Here is a 27,285-nt window from a genome sequence, read left to right on the forward strand (position 1 = left end):
CATAATAGACTACTTTTATCTTTTGCACCCAACAGGTGCAAAGGGATATCTTCCTCAGATTTCACATATACTGTTTTGGAAGTTGCTCGTTCTGGCCTAACAAGCAATGGAAATTTGCCAAACTGTGGAAAAACAGCTAAAGGTCAGCCAAAAGCAATGAAGCTGATGATGGAAAAATGGGGATAAAATCAGTGGGCATATGACCACCCAAGACACTACTGCGCATGCCCAGAAGGATATTAGCATATATAAATGAGTTCTTGGAAAAGGATGAATGTGTATGCCAATATACTGTATATGTATGTCTCAACTGTTTAAATGTAGAACCTGAACTCTGAGAGCGTGTGCTTGTTTGTCAAGTTGCCTGATACGTATCATGAGGAATAAAGGAATACCACTTTCTAACACCGCACTGGAGTTAGAGTTTTTTTCCTGGATTTTGGACGACAACTGTGACTGAAATGGGATTGCCGAAACAAAAGCATCAGCTACAAATAAAATTTCTCTCAGGAAAAATAAGTTTCTGGCATAAGTGGGGTCCTGTAAGGGCCTACAGGTTATGGTAAATACTGACAATCAGAGGAAAGCACAAAACCATATTACAGTGGTACTGAAAAGGGCCAGCCGATGAAGGAAGACTGAGGATCTTGAGAGAGGGGGGTCTTAACCTATAAGATACTTAAAGTTTAAGAGAATATATAGCGCTACATGTGCAGTGGGAATAGTAAGGGACAGAAAAAGGTAGTACAGTCTGTAATTAGAATCCATCTATTTGAGTCTATTCAGGGATTGGAGTCTTTGGACTATGGATCAATTTGGATTCTGGTTAGGGGTGACAGGCTATAGCTGGAGTGGGGTTGGGAAGGGGCTGCTAAAACCAAGTGAAAGCTGCAAAGCTTTTTCTTCTCTTAAGACTGTTGTCACTAGAGAAATGAATGGAATCATAGTATCATTGTCTCACTCAACACAGATATCCTCTTGCTTTAGTCTTCTTCCTGTTATCTTAAAATGTTTTGTACCTCTTGTCTCTTTTTCCCTCAGAATGTGCACCTTCCAATGAGAATCTTTTCTCTGCTTGTCTAGGCATAATCTTGCCTCCAGGACTCACACTCCCAACATTCTTTTCAACTCCAAATTCCATTTTTCCTCCTCTTAGCATACATGGCTTCCATACCCATTCCTCTTCTTCTCTCTGTCAAAATCTTTGTCTTCTCATTCTGACTGACTCTCCAATTCCAATTCTCTAATTCCAGGCCCCCCAAACTCTCACTTCACATACTTTCCCCAACCCTAGCTAACAGTAAAGTTTCCAGCTCCAGCCTTTTTCCACTTGATTTGAAGTAGGGCACAATGTAATTTGTTACTTGTTTTTAGAAATAGCTGATAGGAAAAAGGTAGAAATACTACTATATATATAGTATATATATATATACACTATATATACTATACTATACTATATATATATACACTATATATATACATACTATATATGTATACTATATATACACTATATATACTATACTATACTATATATACTATATATAATAGTAGCTTATATATATGCTACTATTTTAGTAGCATATTTTAAAAATATAGTTGTTGAATTGATGTATTATATGATTAATTCTTGCATTACTGTAATAGCTATTAGATGTTGCAAACAGTATGGATGCAATATTATAGTCTAGAAGGTATGCTTAAGGCTATTCTGTTTTGAAAAGAGATCCTTGGCAAAACAAACACAATAATGAAAACAAAGACCTCCATACAAGGCCAAATTGTGTCACTCTGGGATTAGGATGCAACAGGCAGGTATCAAGATACTCCTCACTATCCTCCTTACCTTCTGCATCCCAGTATACATCTCTAAAGGGCAGGTTAACAACCCAGTAAATAAATAGATAGATAGATAGATAGATAGATAGACAGACAGACAGACAGACAGATAGTCTTGGGTTGTCAAACTTATCTCTATCCTAGGACGAGCAGATGTCCAGAAATAATGGCTGAGTGCAGAGTGAACAAATGCTACTATTTTTGGTGTGACGATGAAGAAAGTTCATCTAGAGGACAAGCAAGGAAGATCACTGGACGAAGTAAAAGACTGTTGGTTGGACTGTCATGATGCTAAAAGGACAATAGATGGTAGAAGAGACCATGGAATAGAAGACTGGAAACCTCATAAATCACTGTCTGAGCATGTATATGTTAATTGTCTCATGTGTAATTCACAAATATGTACCATCTGTGGAAATATAATGAACTCTAAATCATGTAATCTTTGAAGTGCTTATGGTGGAAATATCCCCAGCACTTCCTGGTGCCACTAATAAAGAATCCCTGACTTAACTGTAACAAAACTTTGCTGTTAAGTTTCTGCACATCTATCTCTTTGATTCACACTCAACTCACATACTAAACAGTATGGAAGTTCCAGTTTCCTTCCAATCCTTGGATTGCAAGATACAATACTTTCAGAGTTCATACTTTACTAGCTTCCATTCACTCAACACTAGTTACTCTGAACTATTCACTCCCTCTTTATTCCTAAGTGGCTTCAAATTCTAGTCCTCTCCTTCTGACTTAATACATCTCTATATCTATGCACATATTCTCTGGCTTTAGACTTTTATCTCAGCCACATCCTTCTTCTGTCCTGCCCAAATGGCTCACTGTTTACCAACCCATTCAAGCAACTCCTGTGGAATCTCAGCAACATTTAAGTAGGAATGGATCTCTGTGAGTCATCTTTTAGGTATTTTTTTTAGTACTCTTTTGATTTTAGTGATAAAGAGGGTGGGAAAGAAATCATTTCCAAGAAGCACCTTTTAAAATATCCTTTATTTGTGTATCATCCTATTAAAAAAACTTTTTTATAAAGGCAAAAAGGGTATTGCATAGAAGAAACACTGGTGCAAACATCACCTGGTGGGAATGGTATGTTGTTTCTTTGTGTCTACTATCTACTGCACAACAGATGGCTGGCTAGTCTGCAGGCAAACATCTCCATGTTTCCCCATATAGGCAACAGGATGAAGCTGTTCAACCTAATAGAAGTAAGTTACATCAGAATGTGTGCCCTATTCCATGCTGCTCCCAAAAAATATCAGCTAGGAAAATACCCTTTCCTTTCTTGTCTTGTCTATGCTTGACCAACATACTACCCAAAAAAGACCACAAGGAGCAATTCTGCTGTCTTCTGCTTGCACTTCTCCTGTGTATGTTTGTAGTCCATATATATTAATAGTAATGGAGACAGTGGGGAGGGACACAGGTAAGAGAGTTGGCATAACTTGACCATAGTCCAAGAATTCAATGCATAGAATACACAGCTAATCTGTTATCACTGATAAATTTATGCCATTGTTTGTAACATCTCACATGCTACATCTCAAATGCTATGTGCAGAGAGTATGCTCTTTTCAGTGCTCTCCACCTGCAATTCCTATAACTAAAAACCTTGGTACCACCAAGAGGGAACATAATTTACTGCTTTCACTTCCACAGTTTTCAAGCAATTTTCCCAGTATGTCTGCTAAGTGCTGATGCAGCTTCCAAACATAAAACACAGTCAGACAGCAGATACACTACAATCTGAAGAAATATTCAAAGAAACAGCATTTTCATACACTTGAACTGTGCTTTCACGAATGCAGAGAGGTACGTATTGATACAAATCAATATTTGTGTATACTAAATATATTTTTACTGAATTACCACTTTTTTAAATTTAAAAACATGCTAAAAACTTGTAGCTAAATAACTAAAATGATGTTTGGGGAAAACGCATAGACAGCCACCCATCAGCATAAGCAAGAAAAGTGCATATATACATGAGACCAAACAGTTACGAGACACTCAGTGCTTTCCCTGACAAACTTACTGATGCAGTCTCAGAGTTTCCAAGGCTGTTCCTGTTGCCTAGAAAATGGCATTACTTTTCTTCTCCTTTCAGGATGTCTATCTTCTCCCACATCAGTGAGTCAGCTAGTTACACAAACCAGCCCTGCTCTTGACTACCTTACTGTAGAGTGGCTTCACAGAGATGAATACACAAACCTTGTGTAACTACCTCAATTAATATTGTGTTTAGAATGATAAAAGTAATCTTCAGATCAGGATCTATGGTACTTACTATTAGACTGTGAAACGGAATGAAGCGTTCTAAAAAAAGTTCAGATGGAAGGCAAAATAGTCAAATTTGCAACTATGCATTTCTTCTGTTTTATTCATAAAGTTAAATTTTTTTTTTCACTTTCCTATTATTTTCACTTATTTATTTATTTATTTATTTATTTATTTATTTATTTATTTATTTATTTATTTTTGTATAAAAGCTGTATGTAGATTGAAATTTAAGTTGTAACAGGTACCACTGTGCAACCCAAGAGGACAGATGTGATGTGATGCACCTTGTTCTTCTTGAACTCCAAAGAAAATTAAACTAAGCAAAGCACCTGTGCCCTAAGGGAGAATGTAATAGAGCCATTAAATGAAAATTGTTCTGTCTTTTCTCGTAGAAATAGCAAAACATTTTAGTAATTTCGTATACAGTCTTACATGTAGCAGCAAGTACACTGGGCATCAGACCCCCTTCTTCGATGAGCAACATCTCCAGTGAGGCTCAGATGTTCTTGGTCCCAATTTTTTTAGAAATGCAATTAAAACTGGATTCAGTTACTGTGCTTCCCTTCTACTCCTTCCCTGGATTTCAAAGGCAATGCAAATTAAATAGCTGAGCCCATATAGTGTTCTTCAGTAGGAAACAAGAGATTTGTGAAACTTCAGGCATCATGCTCATGTGGACATCATGCTTTAAGATTAGTAACTGCCTTCATCACTGTAATACCCCAAATCCAAATTCATCTTTCTGTTCCATGCATTCACTCTCTTTCCGTCATACTGATCTCAGAGGAACATCAAAAATGATGTCAACACAAAATGCTATTGCTGTCCAATTTACAAATGCAAACAGAACCTACTAGGAAGATAAACAGAGTACTCATACTTTCCAGATAGGAATCGGCCCAACCATTATTTCAGCTCCTCATGAAAAGATTGGCTGAATTGTACAATGAAACAAATATTTCAAGAGTTTAAAGCATAAATATTCAGACTGGACATTAGGAGAAACCAGGTATTTACCACAGGAGTAGTTTGACATGGCACGGCTCTGAATGGGATACCACAGAGGCATAAAATCTCCATCCTTAGCAGTTTTTGTTATTCAGTCTAATAACATCATAGTGAATTCCATTTCACATAGGTCGCAGCTCTCTTTTGAGAGTGACATCGGATGAGGTAACTATAAAGATCTGCCGCTAATACAAGCAGTAGAATTCCTTTCAGAGCTGAGTTGAGCCCTGACTGGAGCTAAAACACAACATCCTCCAATGGCCTTTTCCTCTTCCTTCCCAAAACTGTAAAACTTAGGAGAGATCTCTTGGAAAAAAAAAAAAAAAGAAAAAAAAAAGAGTAAATGGCATTGGCTTGCAATAAAATGGCATTCAAACTAGAATTTTTGTTCAAATTTTGTAGTCAGAATATGGCTGAAAAATATGCATCGCATCTCAGTGAACTCTTGATCACCTCATTGGGTAGACTTGGCAATCTCCCAGCATGAACCAGTTCTGTGCTGAAGGTGTGACAGTGCATAGTCTCTCTGAGTTTCTTTTGGAAACTGCCCCTTTTCTGAATCGGCTCTTCTTTAATCATTTATGTTTCTCTCTGTCCAGAGATACCTTTTCTAGCTCAGAGAGATAGCTGTCATCTTTGATGGAGCCCCTTCACTGAAAGGCATAGCATGACAAAATTGTAATAAAATTGCTACCCCTCTTTCTAGTATCCAGTAGCACACCATACTTTAGGCAAATTTTTGAAACAGACAATACTGTCTGTGAAATCTGCTGCCAAGTGATCAGCAGGTCAGACTGCAACCTTTCTCCTTTATGCCAAGCAGAATTACTCACTTAGCCAGTACTTTCAGATTTCAAAATAGCATAACATCTACTAGTCTAGCAGTCTAACAAGGACCATCAATTACAGTGCCACAGTCTGCTTTGGCTGGGTAAAGACACTGAAATTTAGCCTCACAGGAGTAGTAAGTAGGAGGCAGGAGGAGTGTTTCTCAAATAGTGAACTCGAGAAACATTAGCTTTATCTGTCCTCCCCAGCTGTCAACTTTGAAAAACATATCCTCAGGAGATTGCACAGTGGTTTCTACACTAATGTACAATAAATGTGTAAAACCAGATATACTATATAGAAGCTATAAATCAGGCTACTAAATTCTAAGCTATATTTATCATAATATTAATAATCATCATTATCGTAACAAAAAAGTATACACCATCAGGTACAAGAAGCTCCAATTCACAGGACTTCCAGTTAGAGTGGCTTTTACAAGACTTCCAGTGAATTGAACATGAGGGTTGAAAACATAATAGAAGACTTTGAAGAATTCTCCCTTAAAGTTTAACTTATATAACTTTTGCACATTTAGCATGTATTGGTAGAGCAAAACGTGTTCTTAAATAAAGGGAATAGTCTTGGAACAGATCTATGATTTTGTTTAGAAAATCCGTTTGTTCGGGAGCTTTTCCCTCTCTCTTTGGCAAATAAATGGCAAATGTGAAACAGACAAAAATATGAATCAAACAAGTTGTGATAATATCTGTACAAGTAACAACAAAGTAGATCAGACAGTGGGACGGATTCACTCAATAGGGCTTGGCTTCATACTCTTTGCAGTCACTCCTTTTGTTCATTTTTATGATCAAACAGAAGGGCTGATGTGATAATGTTTCAGAGGCTTTAGGCATCATATTTTTTGCCAGTCCTGTGAATCTGCTGGAAGAGTGTCATGGAGAAGGCCATGCCAAGAATCTGAAGGAAAGCAAACAATGAAAGCTTCAGTACAAGAAGATGGCCTAAACTACACTACCTGTGTTCATGGTCCCACTTTCGTTTTAAAAGTCATTCTACACTAGTCAGATTTCTCAGTCTTCAGTACTGATCAGTAAACTAAGATGCATATTATGAAGGCACACAGCAATGCCTGAAGATGTATCATCTGTTAAAGCAGTGATGAAAGCAAAAAGCGCTCAGGGGTCTTGGTCACACAAGCAAGAAAAAAAAAAATCCAGAAAAACATAGTTGTGTCACTTTTCTTTTTTATCCAAAATCTTCTGCTTGATTAACCAAAAACCTGTGACTGAAAACATCAGATTCTGGCAATCTGTACAAAGTACAGCAGTTACGCAGGAGTGCCCAAAAAATATCAACTATGTTGATACTTCCGCATTTCCTTTTTTTACATACATATTAACTTACTCAGTTCAGTAGCCAATATTTAATTCATTCTGGCAATTTCCAGAACTTGGTTCCAAATTTTAAAAAGTCCAGTTCTCTAAGAGACAAAGTAACAAATAGATACTAAACCTGGTAACCCAGGCTCTGAAGTAAAAATGCAGATAAGTGAAACCCCATTGTAGCATGTCTTCTTTGAGGGTCAGCATGATGACTGACCTGTATTCTTTACAAAGATAAAGCCTCAAATATGCTCATAGAATAAATCTGACATTTTTGAAAACATGATCAAACTCAAAGCAGTTGAGGACCACTTTTCATGTAACAGAAACAAGAATGTTGAGAGCAAGACAAATCTGTGTTGACACACATCATACCAGCATTACCTGCATTATAAGGATACACATCCCAGTTGAGCCAAGGACATGCTTATTCTCATCAAACCAAGTCATAACTCTCTCATAACATCCCTGTAAGATGAAAATCGAATTCTCAAGATTACATTTCTTTCATATGCATTCCCTCTATTTTGTTCCTTCCCACCCCTCCCTAAGACTTGACCTTACCGTTTTCCACACTAATTCAGTGGAATTCCGTCCGCAGTCTTGAGAGTTTTCTGTACAACATCGGTCTGGGACAATGTTTTCTCCCAATACTGGGTACCAATCCGTAAAGTCATTTACACCACAGCATTTCATCTATGGTAAAAGATTAATAAATTGTCTTAACTAGACACAATTTGTGAAAAGTATACCATAGCAAACTTTCAGCTAGAATCATACTGTCATAGAATGGTTTGGGTTGGAAGGGACCCTTAAAGGTCATCTATTTCCATATTCCCTGTGAAGTGCAAGGATATCTTTCACTGCTTGAAGCCCTGTCCAACCTGACTTCGAACACTTCTAATGACAGGTCATCCACTACTATTCTGGACAACTTCTTCCAGAAATTCCAATGAAGAATTTCTTCCTTATATCCAACTTAATCTACTCACCATTAGTTTAAAACCATTACCTCTTGTTCTGTCACCACACATCCTGGTAGTATAGTAGAAAAGTACTTCTCAGTCATTCTTACAAGCTGACTTGTGTGTCATCCACAAACTTGTGGAGGGTGCACTCAATCACACCACCTATGATGAAGATGTATAGTAGTATTGGTCCCAGTAGAGATCTTTGAGAAGCACCACTCATTACTGGTTTCCATTTGGATGTGGAGCCATTGACTATGACTCTTTGGAAGCAGCCATCTAGCCAATTCCTTAGCCATCTAACAGCCCATCTATCAGACCCATAGGCTTCCAATTTAGTTGTACGAGTATTGTAGGGGAGTTATCAAAGGCCTTACAGAAATCCATGTTGATGACATCAGTAGCCCTTCCTTGTCCACCGATGCAGTAATTCCTTCAGAGAAGGCCAGTAGCTGCATCAGGCATGATTTGCCTTTGGTGAAGCCATGTTCGCTGTCTCTAAACACCTCCTCGCCTTCCGTATGTTTCAGTATAGCTACCAGGAATATCTGTTTCAGGATCTCTCCCATAATCATACCAGGCACTGAGGTGAGGCTGACCACTTCTTTACATCTGCTAAACAACTGTTTTTAAAGGTTGGTTTTTTTTTGTGCCTAGTGATAACTAAGAGCAAATACTTAATGATATTAAAAAAAAAAAAAAAAAAACAGTCCTATATCCAAGGTGTGTTAGCATTTTTGTCCCAGAGACAAATGCCCAAATGCCAAAACATGTGGTAATTTGCATTTGCCTACAAGTCCTGAATTGTTCTATATATGCAGGTTTTGCTACTCTTCCTCTGTTACAGACTATACTTTCACATGACAAACACAGTTCTCAGATAGAGGTAAGCAACTTTCACCTTACAAAGTATTACCTTGATCCTGAGTTTCAGAGTACTTCCTGGATATTTGAGTGAAGACCCAAAACAAAAGCCTGCATTAGCCATCTTTTAAATTGAAAACAGATCCTACAGTTAGCAGACTGTGGCTACCTTTGTAGCCAAATTGCTATTTTTTTCTAATGAGAAAATGAGTTACCTCTGCTTGAATGATATTCCATGCATTTTTCAGTCCAACATTATTTTCTGAATTGTACAGCTTCATACCTTCCTTCAAATCCTTCTTTGCGCTCTCACTGACCTGCATCATACAAATACTGAATGTGAGTGCACTGATATTTGTAGGGAAGGACTGAATTGTGCAGATCTGAATATGGAATACATTTCTTTTGTCACATCACAAAATTAACACAGGCAGAAAAAATCTCTCCTTTCTTCAGTACTCTCATAAGGTCTCTTCAAGCTCCTGCCAAGGCAAGGTCTGTCTCTCAGATTAATTACTCCTGGATTAATTTTCATGAGAATTTAAACAGCTTCCCATCTAGTAAGAGTCTATCATATAGTTACCTGTTCCAAACTAACCGAAGTAATCAGCATAAGCTGAGGTTATGTTAACTTTGTCACAGACAGATGTTGGCAATATATCACAGCAGCCTCTCATGACAGTAACTTATGGCCTAGTTTAATTTGCTAATGTCCTAAAACTGGAGTCTCCATCTCCCAAACTTAACTTAATTATTCCTTGCACAAGTTAAGGCAGGCTATAATTAATGGCCAATATGAAATCAATTGAGAAAGGGCATTATCATTGTTGGGACATCCTTGCAGGATTTAAAGTTTTCGAAGGTGTTCTTGCTTCAAAGGAGTAAGTTGGAATGCTTAACAAGAGGTCTCATATGTCCTATTTCTCATACAAATTTCTGTCCACGCCTGAAATTTTGAATGTAAGTAGGAATGTATCTTGGCTCTGACAGCCAAATCCAATGAAGGTTTGGAAAAAGGCTAGGAAGCAGTTTGCAGCTTTGCCAACTCAGCTTGCCAACTCAGCAGTGAGCTGGCAGAACAGAAAGAGTTAGCCTATGTATAGATCTAGGTATTGAGGACAAGCATTTTGTAAGATCTATTTCATTCCTCTTTCACATTTTATTCAAAAACAGAAGTTCACCCCAACTCCCTGAAAGTGGCAGACATCATCATGACAACCTGGGAAGAGATACAGTATGGACAGAGATCTATTTTGAAATGAATCTAGATATGCTCATAGCATAAGGCTCTGTCCTACGTTTAACAGAGTTCTCCAATTCCCCCAGGATTTTTTCAGTCTTACTGAGCTGCTAAGCCAGTGTTGCCTGCTTCTCTTAATCATTACCAGATAGCAGGATACAAATGGGCTTTATGAGAAGCTGCCTCTTCATCTACTCCCCAAACTCGCTCTTTGCTCCCCCAGTTCTGTAGAAGGATTGGCCCTAAGAAGATAACCAAGTCCAAACCTCCCAGAACCCAGATCCATAAGATTATCAGCTTTTTGCAGAGACATCAAATAATTATGTTGATAGGTATCTTAACTTTTAGGATAAGAGTAAACAGAAAGCTTTGGACCATGGCTTTTATTTCAGGGAGAAAAATGTTTTCTCCTAGTTGTTCTCTTTATAATTTCCTCCCTTCCTTTTTCCCCAGAAGCAGCTTACAGAAAACAGCCAAGACCTAAGGGTTAAGCCTCTGCCAAACTGAAGAGCAGACAAAACCCTCATATTTTCATCTAACAAAAGCAAATTGAGCCTGTTTTACTTGCTAGTAAAGATAATTAATCTGTGTTGTCATACTTGCTTACCTTGTCCATATAAACAAAGAACAAAATGAGTAATATCAGCTCTGCCAGGAGAATTATCAGCAAAACGATGAAAAACTAGAACAAAGAAAAACACTGTGAATATATATTTGCAAAACAGACACTTACGAATTGGAGATTATAGGCCTTGTCCACCAAGCCTTTCCTCTACTGCTAAAAATATGCAAGTTTGAATTCAAATTGTTCAAGTATGTTAATTGTTAATACTATCTTGTCACTAAAGTTCCTGTAGGTCTTACCATCAATGAGGAAGCATGCTGTTTAGTAATCTCTAAATCTTAAATTTTGCTCTACTATCAGTTTCCAAGTTTCAGCAGTACACACAGTCATACAATCTACAGAACAAATGTCACCTGTTACTACAGAGATAAATGTGATGTGCCACAGGAATAGTTCCTTTGTAGGTAGGCTTTAACTAGATCTGACTGCCTGTTTGAACAGTCAAGTGACTCAGCATTTCTATTTCTAACTGTCTGTAGTTGAAATCTCTCTCTGCAGGGGGCAGCCCAAGTATGAGCTTCAACAGCTTCTAATTACTCTTCATGTCCAGAAGCAACCTTCTAGCTACTTGTGGTATGCCACATAGCCATGGCATCCCCATATACACAGTGGGAGAAACGGAGGGTGATGTGCTGTACTTGAAAAGTTAGAAACACACAATAATTTGTATCGAAAGACTTCTGCAGAGCCTTTTAAGAATAAAAACATACTCTTAAAAAAAAAAGTAGTTTCTGTTGGTGTTGCAGTTCATGCGTATGAACAATATAGACCCCATTACTATTCTCTATTTCCTTTCCCAGCTGTACAACATACCAAAAAAAATCAAGAAAACAAACCAGCAGAGAGTGAGCAAGTGCATATTTGTCCTCCAGTTTAATTTTCTGAAGTGATATAAGGAATACTGCTCAGCTGCTCCCCAACAGCATATAAGGGAGACATTTACACATGAAAAACTCACATGATCCTTAGTAGTACAGAACCTGTGTTTCACAAACTTCAGTTGAATTGGAACTTATCTTCTTTGGAAGCCCTTCTCTCACCTTCAGAGTGGTGAGGATCATGATGAAATCTCCTGGGTTTATGCAAGAGGAGAGATCCATGGTGGAGAGATCTAAGAGGGGTTCTCAAACTCTGTGCTTCCTTGCTGGACAAATGCTGCCAATTACCAGATTATTAATTTTTTATATCTTTTTTAATGGTAATGCAAGGCAGTGACCCTGACTTCAGGTCAGATGCTTTCCACCAATCTCTGACACAGGCCTTATCTAAAGACAAAGTAGAAAATAGCCATGAGCAATTACGACTGGAATCCAAAAGCAGTTGTGCTTAAGATTTTCCAGTCAGTCCTTCTAACAAACATTTTCAGAAGGGCTTTCTATTTGACCCTACACTTCATTCAGAGGTAACTGAGTAATGTACTTTGGTATCTAATACATAAGAATGCACAGTAACTAGGATGCATTTGCTAAAGTACCAGCAATATTACTGTGACCAAACCTGTGGAATGTCATACTGCAATCCTACGGAAGACAGGAAGTTAAGGGAAATGCTAGTGATCCACAGGACTGCTTTGCACTGGTAAAAATATTTTTTAACAAAATAATCACAAAGCAATGGTGTTCATGAAAATAAGCATTGATGTCTTACACTCAAAAGTAGGCACTTATTCTCCTTGATAGCACCTAGGCAGCCCAGGAAGCCGGTCACCATGATGACTGTACCAAAGGCAATGACTAGGTTGGCAGCTGAAAGTGATGGAAAGCTAGGAGAAAATGTGGCGAAGTTTCCTTGTGACACTGACAGCCAGATGCCCACGCCCAGGAGCCCACAGCCACATAACTGCAAAGAGATAAAATAAAAGTTTAATCATTGACTCCTTCCTCTGCTCTCTGAAAGGAAGGAATTTTTCAAGCAAACTTCCAGTTAACTGTTCTGCAGTAACATTCTCACTGACTTGGTGCTGAAACAAAATTAATCTAAAAGTCCTTAGCTAAACCTAGGCATGTAATTTACACTGATAAATTTAGTTAAAAGCCACTTGAAGAACTCTACTTTTGAAGACTCAGCAGATGAAGTCAGAGCTACCAATTTATCTCCCAGCAACACAACCCAGCACAAGTTTTCTTTAGGAAGGACAAAAACATTATTTGAAAGAATGCCTTATCACATTTATTTGTGCAACCATCTACAATCTCTCAGAGTATCCAGCTCCATAGTTCCTCATTCTAGGCCAAGCAAAGAAGTCATGGAGGTAATTAAAACATTATCATTTCAATATCATTTAAATATTTGTCATAATATCCCAATAGCCTGGGATAAGTTTTTTGATGAGTTGTCATAGCATCACAGTTGTTTGCCATTATTCAATAACAATCAGATTTATAGATTTATTATCTACAGGAAGCTCAACTTCCACTACTCTCTACCAGAGGCAGAACCCAGAGGAAATGCAAAGCTGATAATAAAGCACAAAATTAACTTTTTTCTTTTCTTCTCATCACTCTTAACAATACCATATCTGGTTAAAAAAATAAGGTTCTAACCATAGTCACATGGCAGGTCTCCTGAAGAATAGCCAAGAGTAATGTGTATACTACAATGGGACTGAAAGCTGGCTATTTTTTAATACTTGCTTAAAATGCCTGATACAGAACTTCCCATCTAGATCTGTGATCACTGTGCAGAGAAATCAGAAGTAGACAGTTAGTTGTGTTTTCATTAAAATATGTGATATTCTAAAGAGCAGTATTACAGTTCTGCGCCAAATCTACTCTTCAGAGAATCACAGAATGGCTTAGGTTGGTAGGAACTTTAAACATCAATGAGCTCCAGTGCCCCTGCTGTGGACAAGGTTGCACCCCCTAGATCAGACTGCCCAGGGCCCCATCAAGCACAGCCATGAACTCTCCGAAGGATGATGCATCTGTGACTCCTCTGGGCCATGTCTTCCAGTGCCTCACCACTCTGAGTAAATAATTTCTTCCTAATGTCAATCTAAATCTATCTTCTTTTAGTTTAAAGCTTCTAATGATAAAGTATTTCTCCTCACATATGATAGTATTCAAAGTTGTTTGTCTGTTGTGAATCCTTATGATTCTGGATTTTTCTTTGCTGATTCAATTTGTCTTCAGTCTGGCTTGTGTGAAAAAGAGATAAGTGAACTTCTCTTCCTCTTCCCATATGCCCTTGTTGTCTTCCTGCTCTATTAGCTTTCTCTTTTCTTGATCTACACCTAGTTTACTTCCTTCTGCAAGCTATGAACAACTTACATTGCCAATCCTAGTCCACCTGAGTCATTTCAATTCTAGCAGCCTGATCCACCTGCTCATTGCTTTGATGTTCTTTTGTGGCACAATACTTGAGTATGTGAGCATCTTCATGATGTACTTACATATCCATGTTCTCTCCTCTGGCAGCAATATCCTTCTACAGTGTAGTGGCTTAGATAGGTTTGCCTCTGCACTGTTGCCACTGCAACTCTGCCAGTTGCTCTGCTTCTGTTGTTGCAAGCACATGGCATTTGCCACCATTCATAAGTCAGTACACAGGTACAGCACTGACCACTTTTCTCATTCAGTGATATCTAAAGCTAGCTGGGTGGCCTTCATTTGTGCAAATTAGCTCAATTCACCTTCAACAGTTTCTACGACTTTTCATACAGGGTTTCATACAACAGCTTTCTACCTCTGATGATTTCCACAATATGATGGGACCAAACAGTGAACAGTTTGGGTCAGCTATCTGGTCTGAGTACCCTCACTGTTCCTTGTGCACCCCCTTCCTTGCTGGCAGTGCAGCATGAGAAAATGAAAAGCCCTTGGCTTAGAATAAGCACAGTGACAACTAAAACATCAACATGTTATCATTATTCTCATCATTATTCTCATTAAACCCAAAATAAAGTACTTTACCAGCCACTATGAAAAAAAAATAATGCTATCTCTGCTGAAACCAGGACAAGCTCTGTTATGAATCTATACCAAAAAGACATAGGAACTAACTATCTATCCAAAATGAACTTCTTTGTATCTGACTTCCCATACATACCAGATTCTCACTGGGAATGCCCGGCTGGTCCATGTGGCACAGATTATCTATGAAGGATCATCTTTTCCACTGCTGATCAGCCCCATTCCTTAGAGGGCTTAAGAGAGCGCCATACAATTTACACCTCAGATAATATGTACAGGCAAATAAATAACTATCTAATCATAAGTACATAGTTGCTTTACTTGCAGTAATTTTGTAGCAACTTTTAATATATACTTGCCTTACTAGTAGTAATTTGTAGTAACATATAGTACAGAAATTCATGGAAACAAAACCTAAATTTCCTTGTTTCTTATGAAATCCTATGAACTCACTCTTGTGGTGGGTCAGGTAACTCCCACAGATTGTGACTGTTACACAGTAGCATCACTGTTTGAGGAAATCACTGTCAACCGGGATCATATGCACACAGTGAAAGAAAACCTGTATGTAAATACTGTAAGGAATATGAATCCCATTGCCCATTTGACTCATCTGGTATAATGCAGCGAGCCTACTCTGAAGGACTCAGTGCTTCATGCCAACACTGAATCAATGTAACATTTCCTGTGTACAATTCTTTTAATACAAAAACAAAAACAACAACAAAAAACACCAAATACAGACAACAACAAAAAAACCCACATCTGTTATTCATACTTAATTACTTCAGATTACTATTATTTTATTTAGGAAGAAGCACTCTGCCACAGAAGAAGTCATGAAACCTGGATTCCTATAGATTTATGATTCATTATTGGATTCTCAACTTTCTGATCTGTTGTGAACTAATATTTGTTAATGCTCGTCCTCCTTAAGGGCACTTAGAACAACTTGCTTATGCATGGATTCTCAAACATCTGATAGAGTTGGAGTTTATTCTGCAGGCTACTTCCAAGGGAAGCACAGTCTATGCCCACTGAGTCACAGATTCAGTTTTATTTCTGTCTTTGTAGAGTTCATTAAAATGGAAGTTAACTTCAACTGAAAATAAACCCAGAAGACTGTTAATGGAATTTCATTTATTGCACTGTGTACTGTACTCTGTAGGCATTCAACAAAGATACACTTTGATCTAGCCTCTATATACAATGCATGTTAGCCTCAAAGGTCACCTGCAAAAGTAAACACACTAGGTTTGTTGTTTTTTCTTATCCCAGATGCAATTTGTTTGGTTTACTGACACACGGATGACTCAAGAATTTAACAAATGTAAGAAATGAAATTAAATATTTCAAGTAAGACCTAGAAAAAAATAGCTTTAATTTCCCTATCTCTAACTTTTTTTTTTTTTTTTTTAAATCACATATCAAGTAACCAAACACCTACTAAAAGAGCATCTGTAAGTAAGAGGTAGTATGTACAGATGCTCTTTTATTAATTTCAGAGTATACACACCTGTAATCCCTCCGGATCATCGGTTATTAAGCTACCTGATACGCTTACCCTAAAGTTTTAATAGAACTAGTTAAATGGCAACTACTGAGAAGAAAACCAACAAATTATGGCAATAGGCAATGACTTATGAATGCCTATTTTAAGCATATTTTTCCAAATAAAAGATGATCATTATCTTTCTTTGTCTCTCATCCAATTTTTTTACAAGAAAAAAAACACCTGAAAATCTAATGAGAGGCTTCCCGTGAGTAACTCTTTATACTGACAAGCACAACTGCAATACTAGATTACTTCAACTTGTACTACAGTGGACTGCCTTAATTGTCAAGCTGCCAATATGTTATTTGGCTAAGAAATTATCCAAGTCCATATCTGCTAATGTAAATGCAAATATGCAAATGCAAATATGAATCCGTATTTTCATACTCTAATAATGAGTCTTGTATTTAATTTCTGGGTTATCTATGCTTAGGAAAGATGCATATAGATATACAAGTTATTCCTCCTCAAAATACTACCCGTAGCTATTTAGAATTACATTTAAGAGTTTTTTAACACTTTAGGAGACCTTGGGTCAAATCACAAATCATTTAGAATTCCTCTGTCCTATAATTTTCAGTTTTTCCTAAGATACTCAAAATTTCCATCATCCTGGGCTGCCTTTGTAGAAAAACACATACACCTTCAGAAAATGACTTGTACACCCAGAGGTGGCATTTATTTTGGGTACAAAGAAAAGTAAACAACAGCATTCTATATACCACACACAAAATAAAAGATAATTCACGTATACAGTGTCACGGAGTTATCTCTAGATCTGTGTCCATGACAGGGAAACAACAGGTTGAAAAAAAACAGCCTGAAAAAAAGGGGGGAGAGGGGAACAGAGGTGCCAAACAGGCCGGTTCGGCCAGTTCTGTGGCTAATGGAGCAGGGGGACCCATGGACCCACGCCCCAGAAAAGAGGAAAGGGGAAAAGGGGGAAAGGTAGGGAGATGAGCCTAAAAACAAAACAGAGGCAACAATCTGAGAAAAGTTATTTACTAAATAAGATATCAAAATGCAAGATAACACAATATACAATATAATTGGAATTGAGGCTAATAAATCAAATAAAATGAAAAAGAGACATAGAGTGTCCAAAACTAAAGGCCCTACTCTAACACTGAAGGCGAAATGGCTAGGGAGCACACAACCGCAGATGATCAAGAAGGGGGATAAAGAAAGGGGCATCTCATGACTTGTGAACAGTTTTTATCTTTCCTGCTGAACGAAAAAATGGAAATGAAATAGTGAGCCTCTTGGGAGTTGTAGTTCTCTTCTGAGAACCAGATACCTGGAAATATCGACAATACATGAAACTGGAGCATTAACTCTTTAACTGCCTGTGCACTACATGATGTTATGATGTGGAATACTGATAACAAAAGTCATAAAACCATGACTCTCCACCCCTTATCCCACATCACTACATCATGCTTAACATATATATATATATAAACAAACAATAATTAACATGCATTAAACATAGATACACACACCATATATATACATGCATGGAATTACTGACTGCACTCCTGCAACATCAAATTCCCCTGTGATATACAATGAATATCCACATTTTTCTGCATCACCCACCAAGTGGATCCAGGTCCCTGAACAAACACGATTCCACGGAGAGGTTTGTCCTTTCCAGAAGCTGGGAGGATCCAAACCGCTTTTCCCGACATGCTCTTTACATGTACTACAGGAACCTTACTTCCCTTTACAGTATGTAGGGAGCTGGATTGGGCAGGATCATCGCAACTGGTAGATCCTCAAATGTTGACCAACCAGGTGGCTTCTGTCAAATGCTCCTCTCAATGCTTAAATGTTGTTAAATGGGTACATTGCTTTCAACGTAGCTTTGAACAACTCACTGTATCATTCAATTTTATCAGAAGTTGGTGCATGATAGGGGATATGATAAACCCATTCAGTACCATGATCTTTGGCCTGAGTATTTACAAGATAATTTTTGTGATACGATTATCTGACTTAAATCTTTCTGGAATGCCATATCACCATAGGACACATCCTACTTCAGAATTCATGCTGATCCAGACCTCTGATCAAAACCTATCATATATTTCACCTCCACAAAACAACATAACTCAGGCAGATAGATATAAAGAATATCGTACGGCTCTAGTGGGATGAGATTTTGCATAAAGAACTAGCATGAACTGCATATGGATTCTCCTATCCATCTTTTCATTTTCCTATCAATCTGGATAATATATATATATTAACCATTATGGGGAGCAAAGTCATTATTTACTTGAGTACTATGACTTAGACTAAATGCAGTCAAAATCCTTCTATTATTTCTGAAATACAAGACCTCTCACCTTTAAGATTGAATAATAACACTTCTGTACCCCACAGAGGTATCTTCTTTCTCTAATTCCAATATCCTTTTGAGGAAAAAAGCCTAAAAAATTAAAGCACTAGAATAATCAGGAAAAAGTTAAGAAACAAATACAGAAAACACAGAATACAAAAGAAAAAAAACCTGTCTATCTTATTAGCCCACACATTTCATTATTTTGTGCATATTTTTGTGCTTTTTCTACTTGTATGGCACATATGAGCACAGAAACTCCTGAGTTAAAACATATCTCTATTTTCAGATACACTAGTTATATCTCTGTCAACTATCTCCTCAGTGTGATCTGAGAAAAAAACAAGTATATTCTATAGCAGTAACTAACATTCTCATGTTATACAGATTACCAGCTGGTATTCTTGTATGGTTTTGTATCTACCCTGCATTTAAAATGGGTTTCAATATTATGCAAGAAACACAGCTCTTCTCTGAGGAGACAGATATACAGGGAACGGAATGCTCAATAGTTTGAATGTCTGTAAACTTAGGATCAAATAAAAATAAAAATAAAAATAAAAATAAAAATAAAAATGAAAAAGAAGAGAACAAAATATGTTAAAAAAACCTCACAGTTCTGCACTCTAGACACAAAGTCTAGTTTTGTTTAACACTGAACAGCATACGGATTTCAATAGTGAAAGCTGGAGAGAGATCTCACCACTTTCCCCAGCTGAGGTAAAGGAGCATTGCTGTTTTTACTAAAATCATAGAATCACCAAGGTTGGCAAAGATCTCCAAAATCATCCAATTCACCCATTCACCTGCCACTGATATTTCCCCACTAAACATCTAAATGTTTCTTGAATGCTTCCAGGGATGGTGATTCAACTACCACTCCAGAATCTGACCATTCTTTCAGAGAAGTTTTTTCCTAATGTCCAAAATGAATCTCCCCTGGCATAACTTGAGGCCGTTCCCTGTAGTCCTATCATTAATTAGGCTGGAGCAGGGGACAAGTCCCATTTTGCCACAGCATCCTTTCAGGTAGTTGTAGACAATGATAAGGTCTCCCCTGAACCTCCTTTTCTCCAGACTAAGCCATTTCAGTTCACTCAGCTGCTCCTCATTAAGATTTGCACTTCAGACCTTTTACCAGCTTGGCTGCCCTTCTCTGGACATGACCCAGAGCTTTGATGTCTTCCTTGGGCTGAGGTGCCCAAAAATAAAAACTGTACTTGTAGTGCAAATGCTAAGTCACAGTTTGAAACAGTTATTGAGCACTTGGTAGGGAGGCAGGGCCAACTCAGGGGAGCTCAGGATCCAGGATCCACCCCTTCCCAAACCTCATTGAAGGGTTGGCAGTGGAAGTGAGGGTATCTCATTTGGAGATCCCTGCATATCTGAGGCCTTCTGAAGGTGAGCAGCTTCTTTCCTTTACTTCTGTGTCCACTGCTGTTATGTTTGAGCAAATCCTCACTTGCTACAGCCTGGGATCTTGCTGCTCTGCTGTCATTGTTTCATTTTCCATCAGTGGTACAGTTGGTGAGCCAGGGACGTGTGAGAGTACGTACTTGGAATGGATTATCTTAAAAACATTAGCTAGTCATTGGGACCCCTAATACTCCCAAAGGATTAAATCCTGTGGGAAACCCCCAGGATTCCTGGGTTCCCAATGGCTGAGTGCTGCATGGATTATTGAAGAATGGGGACCTGTATGGCTCCATTATTAAATCTTCTTCCAAGATGGCAGAATTTCTGAATAAATTAGAACAAACTTTCCTAACAGCAGAGGAAAGATTAGTAGTACCATCTGCTATAGCATGGTCGTTACTAGTAAATATTAATGCATACCATTCCTCTGAGGAAGGAATGAAAGACGAAAATTACCTTCTAAAAGCCTGTATCGAACAACTGGAAAATAAAATTACACCTCTGATGGGGCAAACTGACTCATCTTCAAATGGAATCTCCCTTCTAAAATTAAGAAATATATCATTAGATTGGGAAAAGGACTTCAATCAGCAGGATCCTTGGATCCCTGATGAATCTAAAAAAAAAAAAGGAAAATAAAAGAGACTAAAGTTCACTAGAGGATCTGTGAACTTCAAATCCTCTAGAAATCTAACCTAAACCTTCTCTGTCTCAGTTTAAAATCATTCCCCCTTCTCCTATCACTGTCCACCCTCGTAAAAAGCCATTTCTTCCTCCTGTTTACATGTAGAACTTCAAGTACTGGAAGGTTACAATGAGGTCTCCCCACAGCCTTCTCTTTTCCAAGCTAAACAAGCCTAGTTCCTTCAACCTTTCTAAATAGGAGAGGTGCTCCAGCCCTCCAATCATCTTAGTGGTCTTCCTCTGGATCCGCTCCAAGATCTCCACATCCTTCCTGTACTGGGGGCCCCAGGCCTGGACGCAGTACTCCAGATGGGCTCTCATTAGAGCTGAGTAGAGGGGGACAATCACTTCCCTCTCCCTGCTGGCCACCCCTTTTTTAATGCAGCCCAGAACACAGTTGGCCTTCCAGGCTGTAAGAGCACACTGCTGGCTCATGTCCACCTTCTCATCCACCAGGACCCTCAAGTCCTTCTCTGCAGGGCTGCTCTCAAGGAGATTTTCCCCTAGTTTGTATAAATACCTGGGATTGCCCTGGCCCGAGTGCAGCACCCTGCACTTGGCCTTATTGATCCTTACTAGGTTTTCATGGGCCTACTTCTCCAGCCTGTCCACGTCCCTCTAGAAGCCTTCCCTTCCTTCCTGCGTATCGACTGCACCACTCAACTTGGTGTCATCTGCAAACTTGCTGAGGGTGCACTTGATGTCATCGTCTATGTTATTGATGAAGATGTTGAAGAGCACTGGTCTCAGGACTGACTCCTGTGCGACACCACTTGTGACCAGCCTCCACCCTGACACAGAACCATTAATCACAACCCTTTGGCTGCGTCCAGCCAGCCAATTCCTAATCCATCGAACAGTCCATCCTTCAAATCCACACCTCTCCAATTTAGAGAGAAGGGACCATGTCAAAGGCTTTGTGGAAGTCCAGTATTTGACATCCATGGCCCTTCACCTGTCCACTGAGGCTGTCACTCCATCACAGAAGGCCACCGGATTGGTCATGCAAGCTCTGCCCTTGCTGAGGCCACGCTGGATGTCTCAGATCACTTCTTCATCTCGTATGTGTCTTAACATGGTAACAAGGAGGATCTGCTCCATGATCTCCCTAGGCACAAAGGTGAGACTCACTGGTTTGTAGTTCCCCGGGTCTTCCTTTCTCCCTTTCTTAAAAATAGAAATAATGTTTCCCTTTTTTCAGTCACTAAGGATTTTACCCAACAGCCATGATTTTTCAAATATGATGGAGAGTGGCTCAGCAACCACATCAGCCATCTTTCTCAGAACTGTGGGATGCATATCATCTGGCCCCATAGACTTATATATGAGTTTCATGAAGAGGTGTTGGACTTGTTCCACTGTGGGACAGAATCCATTCCTCTCACACCTAGAGGTTCAGGGTCCTGGATGATTATCCTCAGATCTGAAAGAATGAGAGCAATTTCCATTTACACAGTTTAAAATAGAAATACAAACCTTGCCAGAATGATTTGAAAGTACTGGCAGATGGATTATTCCTGAATCTGCATCACGTAATATTTGGCAGCTATCATGACCACTGAACAGCTGACTTTTAGTGCAATGACATTATTAATTATATCTTCTTTGCCAAACAAGGACCATGAATGAGGTTCTGCAATATCCCTTTCATTAAGCAGTTCATGTATATCCGCTAAATTGATCATACAGTAAGCAATGTAACTGTCCTATTATAAAGCTCAATTTGATCCAGCCAAGCTACTATCTGACTGCAAACAGCTGCTATATATGGATCAAAGACTGTACAGAAATCAGGGGGTGGCAAGTTCCATGTCTCATCAGACATAGGAAAACAAATATTCTGAATAACTTTAAGATGACTGGCTTGTATCTGATGTCTTCCCTTCATTTCTATGCTAGTTGCCCTGAGTAGTCAAAAAAAAAAAAAAAAAAAGTAAGAGCAGCAGCACCAATTTCTCCTCAAGCAGCAGAAGTTCCAAACCAGCAATCTGCTTTGAAATCCTTTGACCATCACATAACTGGAGTGGGAGTTTTTACTGTGCTCCAAGAGACCTCCTGTGACAAGATCTAGCACATCCAATTATTTGTCAAATTTTCTAAGTACTTCCACAACTCCGTAAACTTGTCTAATTCTAACAGCAACCTACTGAAACAAGCAATTTAATGGAGTTCTATTGATGCAAAATTCACAGGTCCCCTGCTGGCATGAAAAAGGCACTATATTGGTTCAAGTGGTTTTTGATTAAATCATAAACAAGTATTCTTAGATGAATGATAGTGCTTGGTATGAGGAAAGCGACAAAACGTTATCACTGCCATAAGTTCTATACTTAAACACGGATAATTTCAAGACCAGACTGGATGGGACTCTGGGCAACCTGGTTTAGCACAAGATCTGGAGGTTGATGACCCTGCCTGTGGCAGGGGGTTGGAACTTGATGATCAATGGGGTCCCTTCCAACCCAAGCCATTCTATGATGATTCTATGATAACATGCAGTATTGTTCTCACTTGCTAATGCTACAGATGAAACCTGTCTTAAAGATCCAGCAAAGTGATGGCTCTGAAAATTCATCCTGTCCTATCAACTGGATTATTATTTTTTTTAAGTTAGAATTGTATTCAAGTATATGATGGTATATTTGAATTCACAAACTCTCTATTCCATGCAGGACTCTTCAGCCTGGAAAAGTGAAGGACCTCTTCATTGTATACAAAGACCTAAAGGGAAGTTGCAAAGAAAATGGAGAAAGGCTCTTCTCAGTGGTGTCCAATAAGAGGTGAGAGGCAAGAGGCGCACTGAAACACAAGAACTTTGTTTGAACACGAGAAAACACTTATAACACAAGTAACTAAACAATGGATCAGGCTACCCACGGAGATTGGAATCTCCCTCCCGGCTTATGGACCACTGGCTCTAGGTGAACCTGATTGAGCAGGGAGACAAGACGATCTCCAGTGGTCCCTTCCAATCTCAATGACTCTGTGATTCTTTGTTTCATGGCTTACTCTCAGTATTATATACCAGCTTTAGCTGTGCCATCATAACATCAAACATTAAAGCTACATTGGGAATCAGTATTAAACAGAAAACTATGATGTGCAACAGGAGGACACAGTACACAGATATCTGCCATGATAAACTTGTCTTCTCAAACTACTTACGCATCACAAAGAGGTACTACCTTCCATTTCTAGAGAAGAAGAGGAATCAATAAAAAATACAGATTCAACTGAAAGATGATGTTTGCCAAAATACTGGTATTAACCAAAAGAGCTGGAAATGCCCATCCTGTGATCAAACCTTCAGAGCACTCCACACAGATGAGGCCTGCGTGTTTCTATGGTTAAAGAGACCATCCACATAGCAACACAGTTTGGTTAGAGTCCTATTTAATGAACTGAGTTTCCTTTTATGACAAGGTTATTCACCTAGTTGTCACTGGTAGGGTTCCCCAGATCTCCAGTTTAGAGCCAGTTCTCTTTACTGTTTTCACTAATGATTTGTATACAGCACTTGAAGGTATACTAAGTAACTTTGCAGACAACAGGAAACTGGGAGGAGATGTTGACTCCCTCAAGGGTAGAGAGGCCTTGCAGAAGGATTCTGACAGATTAGAGGGCTGTGCAATAAACAACCACATGAAATTTAACAAGAGCAAATGCTGGATCCTGCACCTAGGATGGTGTAACTGAATATATATACAGACTGGGAGACTAGCAGCTGGAGGGATCTGAAGGTTCTGGTTGACAGTAAGTTGAATATGAGTCAGCAGTATGACCTGGCAGCCCAGAGGGTCAACCATATCCTGGAGTGCATCAAGCACAGCACTGCCTGACTGTCCCACTCCGTGCTGCACTGGAGCAGTCTCATCTCAAGCACTGTGTGAAGCTTTGGGTACCACAAAATAAAAAGGATAGAGCATTCAAAGGAGGGCTATGAAGATGGTGAAGGTTCTATAGGGTAAGACGTACAAGGAGCAGATCACTTGGTTCATTCAGCCTAAAGAAAAGGAGACTGAATGGAGGTCTCGGGGCAGCCTACAGCTTCCTCACAAGGGGATCACAGGGGCAGGTGCTAATCTCTTCTCTTTGATGACCATCAACAGGACCTAAGAGAATAGTATGAAGCTGCGACAGTAGTTTTAGGTTAGATATTAGGAAAAGGTTGTTCACTGAGAGGGTGATTGGGCACTGGAACTGGCTCCTAAGGGCAGTGATCATGGCAGAAGGGCTTCTGGAGTTCAAGAAGCATTTGGACAATGCTCTCAGACATAGGGTTTGATTTCTGCATGGTCCTGTGTAGAGTGAGGAGTTGACTAAAATGATCCCTGTGGATTCCTTCCAACTCAGGATATTTTATGATTCTATGATACTATCACTACACTCCCTGACAAAGAGCCCCTCCTCATTTTTTCTGTGTGCTCCATTTAGCTACCAGAAGACCACTGTAAGGTTCTCCCAGAGCCTTCTTTTTTCAAGACTAAACAAACCCAGCACTCTCAACCTGTCCTCATAGGAGAGGTGATCCAGTCCTCTGATCATCTTTGTGGCCAAAACTACCCTAGAATTATTTCAGCCTTGAAAACATCATGGTGCTGCTAACTCCCTGCCCCAGCAAAAGTACCGCAAAGTAGCCACCATTTAGTCTTAGCTCTAATAGTACCTTGTTTTGTTTTACTCTTGGAATACTTCAGAAACCCATTCTAGAAGAACTCTGATTCCAGTTGTATGGAGAAAAAGCATTTTTGAACAACACAAAATAGTCCAAAAATAGGAAGTCTGTACCAGAGCAACAATATCTTTACAGGGAGGAGAAGCATTAACACAAACCTAGTATTAATTGCTGTTGTTAGGGTGTAATGGAGATATGTCTGCTTTCAAATCTCAAAAGAAAAAGTTATATAAAAAGGCCTTGAATGAATGTATATTAAGATGGCATATTAAGGATTTCTTTAGAAGCCTCTTTTCATTATCCAGATGACAAATTTAATAATCACAAAGAAAAACAGCCTTTACCATGCTGAAATTCTTGTTCATACAAAAAGATCATATAATATGACTGTGTTTCTTCCTGGAGAGAAAAAAAAAATCTGTTAACGCTGACTGATGGTTTTCATAAAAGCTGCAAAAAAAACCCTACAATTTTCTATCTGAAATCTTTTTTTTTCTAGTGAGAGTCTCTATTTTTGAATATTCCCGACTGATAAAGCTACACAACATGGAATCAGGGAATTTTTTAATTATTCATCTTGCAGACTACACACTGCACAATTCAATTCCTCACTATCCACCAACAGATGCCCAGCCAGATACTGAGCTATGGCAGCTTCCCCTGGCCAGCTCCCCACAATTTTATAGTTTTCCATACATTATATTGTATGGACCATTCCTTTGGCCAATTTAGCTCAGCTGTCCTGGTTCTGTCCCCTCCCAGCTTTCCTCACTGGTAGGACAGAACAAGAAGCTAAAAAATCCTTGACTCTGTGCAGAACTGCTTTACAACAGTGGAAAAATCAGTTTGTTATCAACACTGTTTTTCTCCCATAGGCAAAATATAGCATCATACCAGACACTAATCCTAGCTGAAACCAGGACACCTGGTCATGTTCCAAACATGCTCAAGGATGGGGATTCTAAATATCTCTAAGCACCAAACTGGAATTTTACCCAACCTCAAAATGGAAATTCTTTTCCCAATACCTACTCACAATTTTCCTTGTTTTAACCTGTGACTGTAGCCTCCTATCACTGCACATCTCCAAGAAGAGCCTGACTACATGCATCCTTCCATGTAGTAGCTGATGCCAGCAGTGAAATCATCTACTCCTATGACTAACAAACCCAATTATCTCAAATACTCCTTGTATGTCATACATTCAACAGTCCCAAATGATCCTGATGGATTTTTCCTGGTCTTGTTTCAGGATGTCTATGCCTTTCTTCCAGGAGGAGCACAAAACCAAAGCAGTCCAGGTAGAATACCAAATGAAATCTAATAGTAATGTTTCTAGATGTGTCATCCTTAAAAAAATAAAAAATAAAGAAGTTATTATATGACATTGGCCTTAATATGAATCCATAAGAAATGGAAGTGTTAAACTCACTTTCAGAACATTCAAACAGCTGATTACAACCCTTAAGCCTAGTAATCTAACGGTTATTCACCCACTGTAAATATCTTTCACTTATCTAAGCCATATCTCAACTGTTTGGTTACAAAGTAACTGTGCAAACTGTGATAAAGAGCACACTTAACTCCAAGCCACTCACTGCTCTCCACTCTTTGGAGTAAAATGATTGACTCACTGTGGAAATCTATCAGACTCTTAGGCCCTTGGTAAATGTGTGTTAGCTTTCCCTAGTAA

General features: G+C 38.8%; 1 protein-coding gene across 7 annotated transcripts in view; it reads right to left on the bottom strand.

The window, feature by feature from the left end:
* Positions 1-2,822: 2,822 nt before the first annotated feature.
* Positions 2,823-27,285, bottom strand: part of TSPAN9 (tetraspanin 9) — a 159,494-nt gene continuing 135,031 nt past the window's right edge. For 5 of the 7 annotated variants that reach the window (XM_003202598.5, XM_085234413.1, XM_010717138.4 and 2 more), the window contains 6 exons: positions 12,655-12,846; positions 10,990-11,064; positions 9,358-9,459; positions 7,875-8,006; positions 7,695-7,778; positions 2,823-6,885 (listed from right to left, as the gene is read on the bottom strand). In XM_003202598.5, the coding sequence (XP_003202646.1) occupies positions 6,814-6,885; positions 7,695-7,778; positions 7,875-8,006; positions 9,358-9,459; positions 10,990-11,064; positions 12,655-12,846 (657 nt within the window). In that variant the 3' untranslated portion in view covers positions 2,823-6,813. Of the gene's footprint in view, positions 6,886-7,694; positions 7,779-7,874; positions 8,007-9,357; positions 9,460-10,989; positions 11,065-12,654; positions 12,847-18,824; positions 18,908-27,285 lie in introns of all 7 variants that reach the window. The other 2 variants (XM_085234423.1, XM_085234434.1) reach the window with 1 other exon arrangement.

Source organism: Meleagris gallopavo, chromosome 1 (genome assembly GCF_905368555.1).
Source record: "Meleagris gallopavo chromosome 1, MGAL_WU_HG_1.1, whole genome shotgun sequence".
NCBI classification, from domain to species: domain Eukaryota; kingdom Metazoa; phylum Chordata; class Aves; order Galliformes; family Phasianidae; genus Meleagris; species Meleagris gallopavo.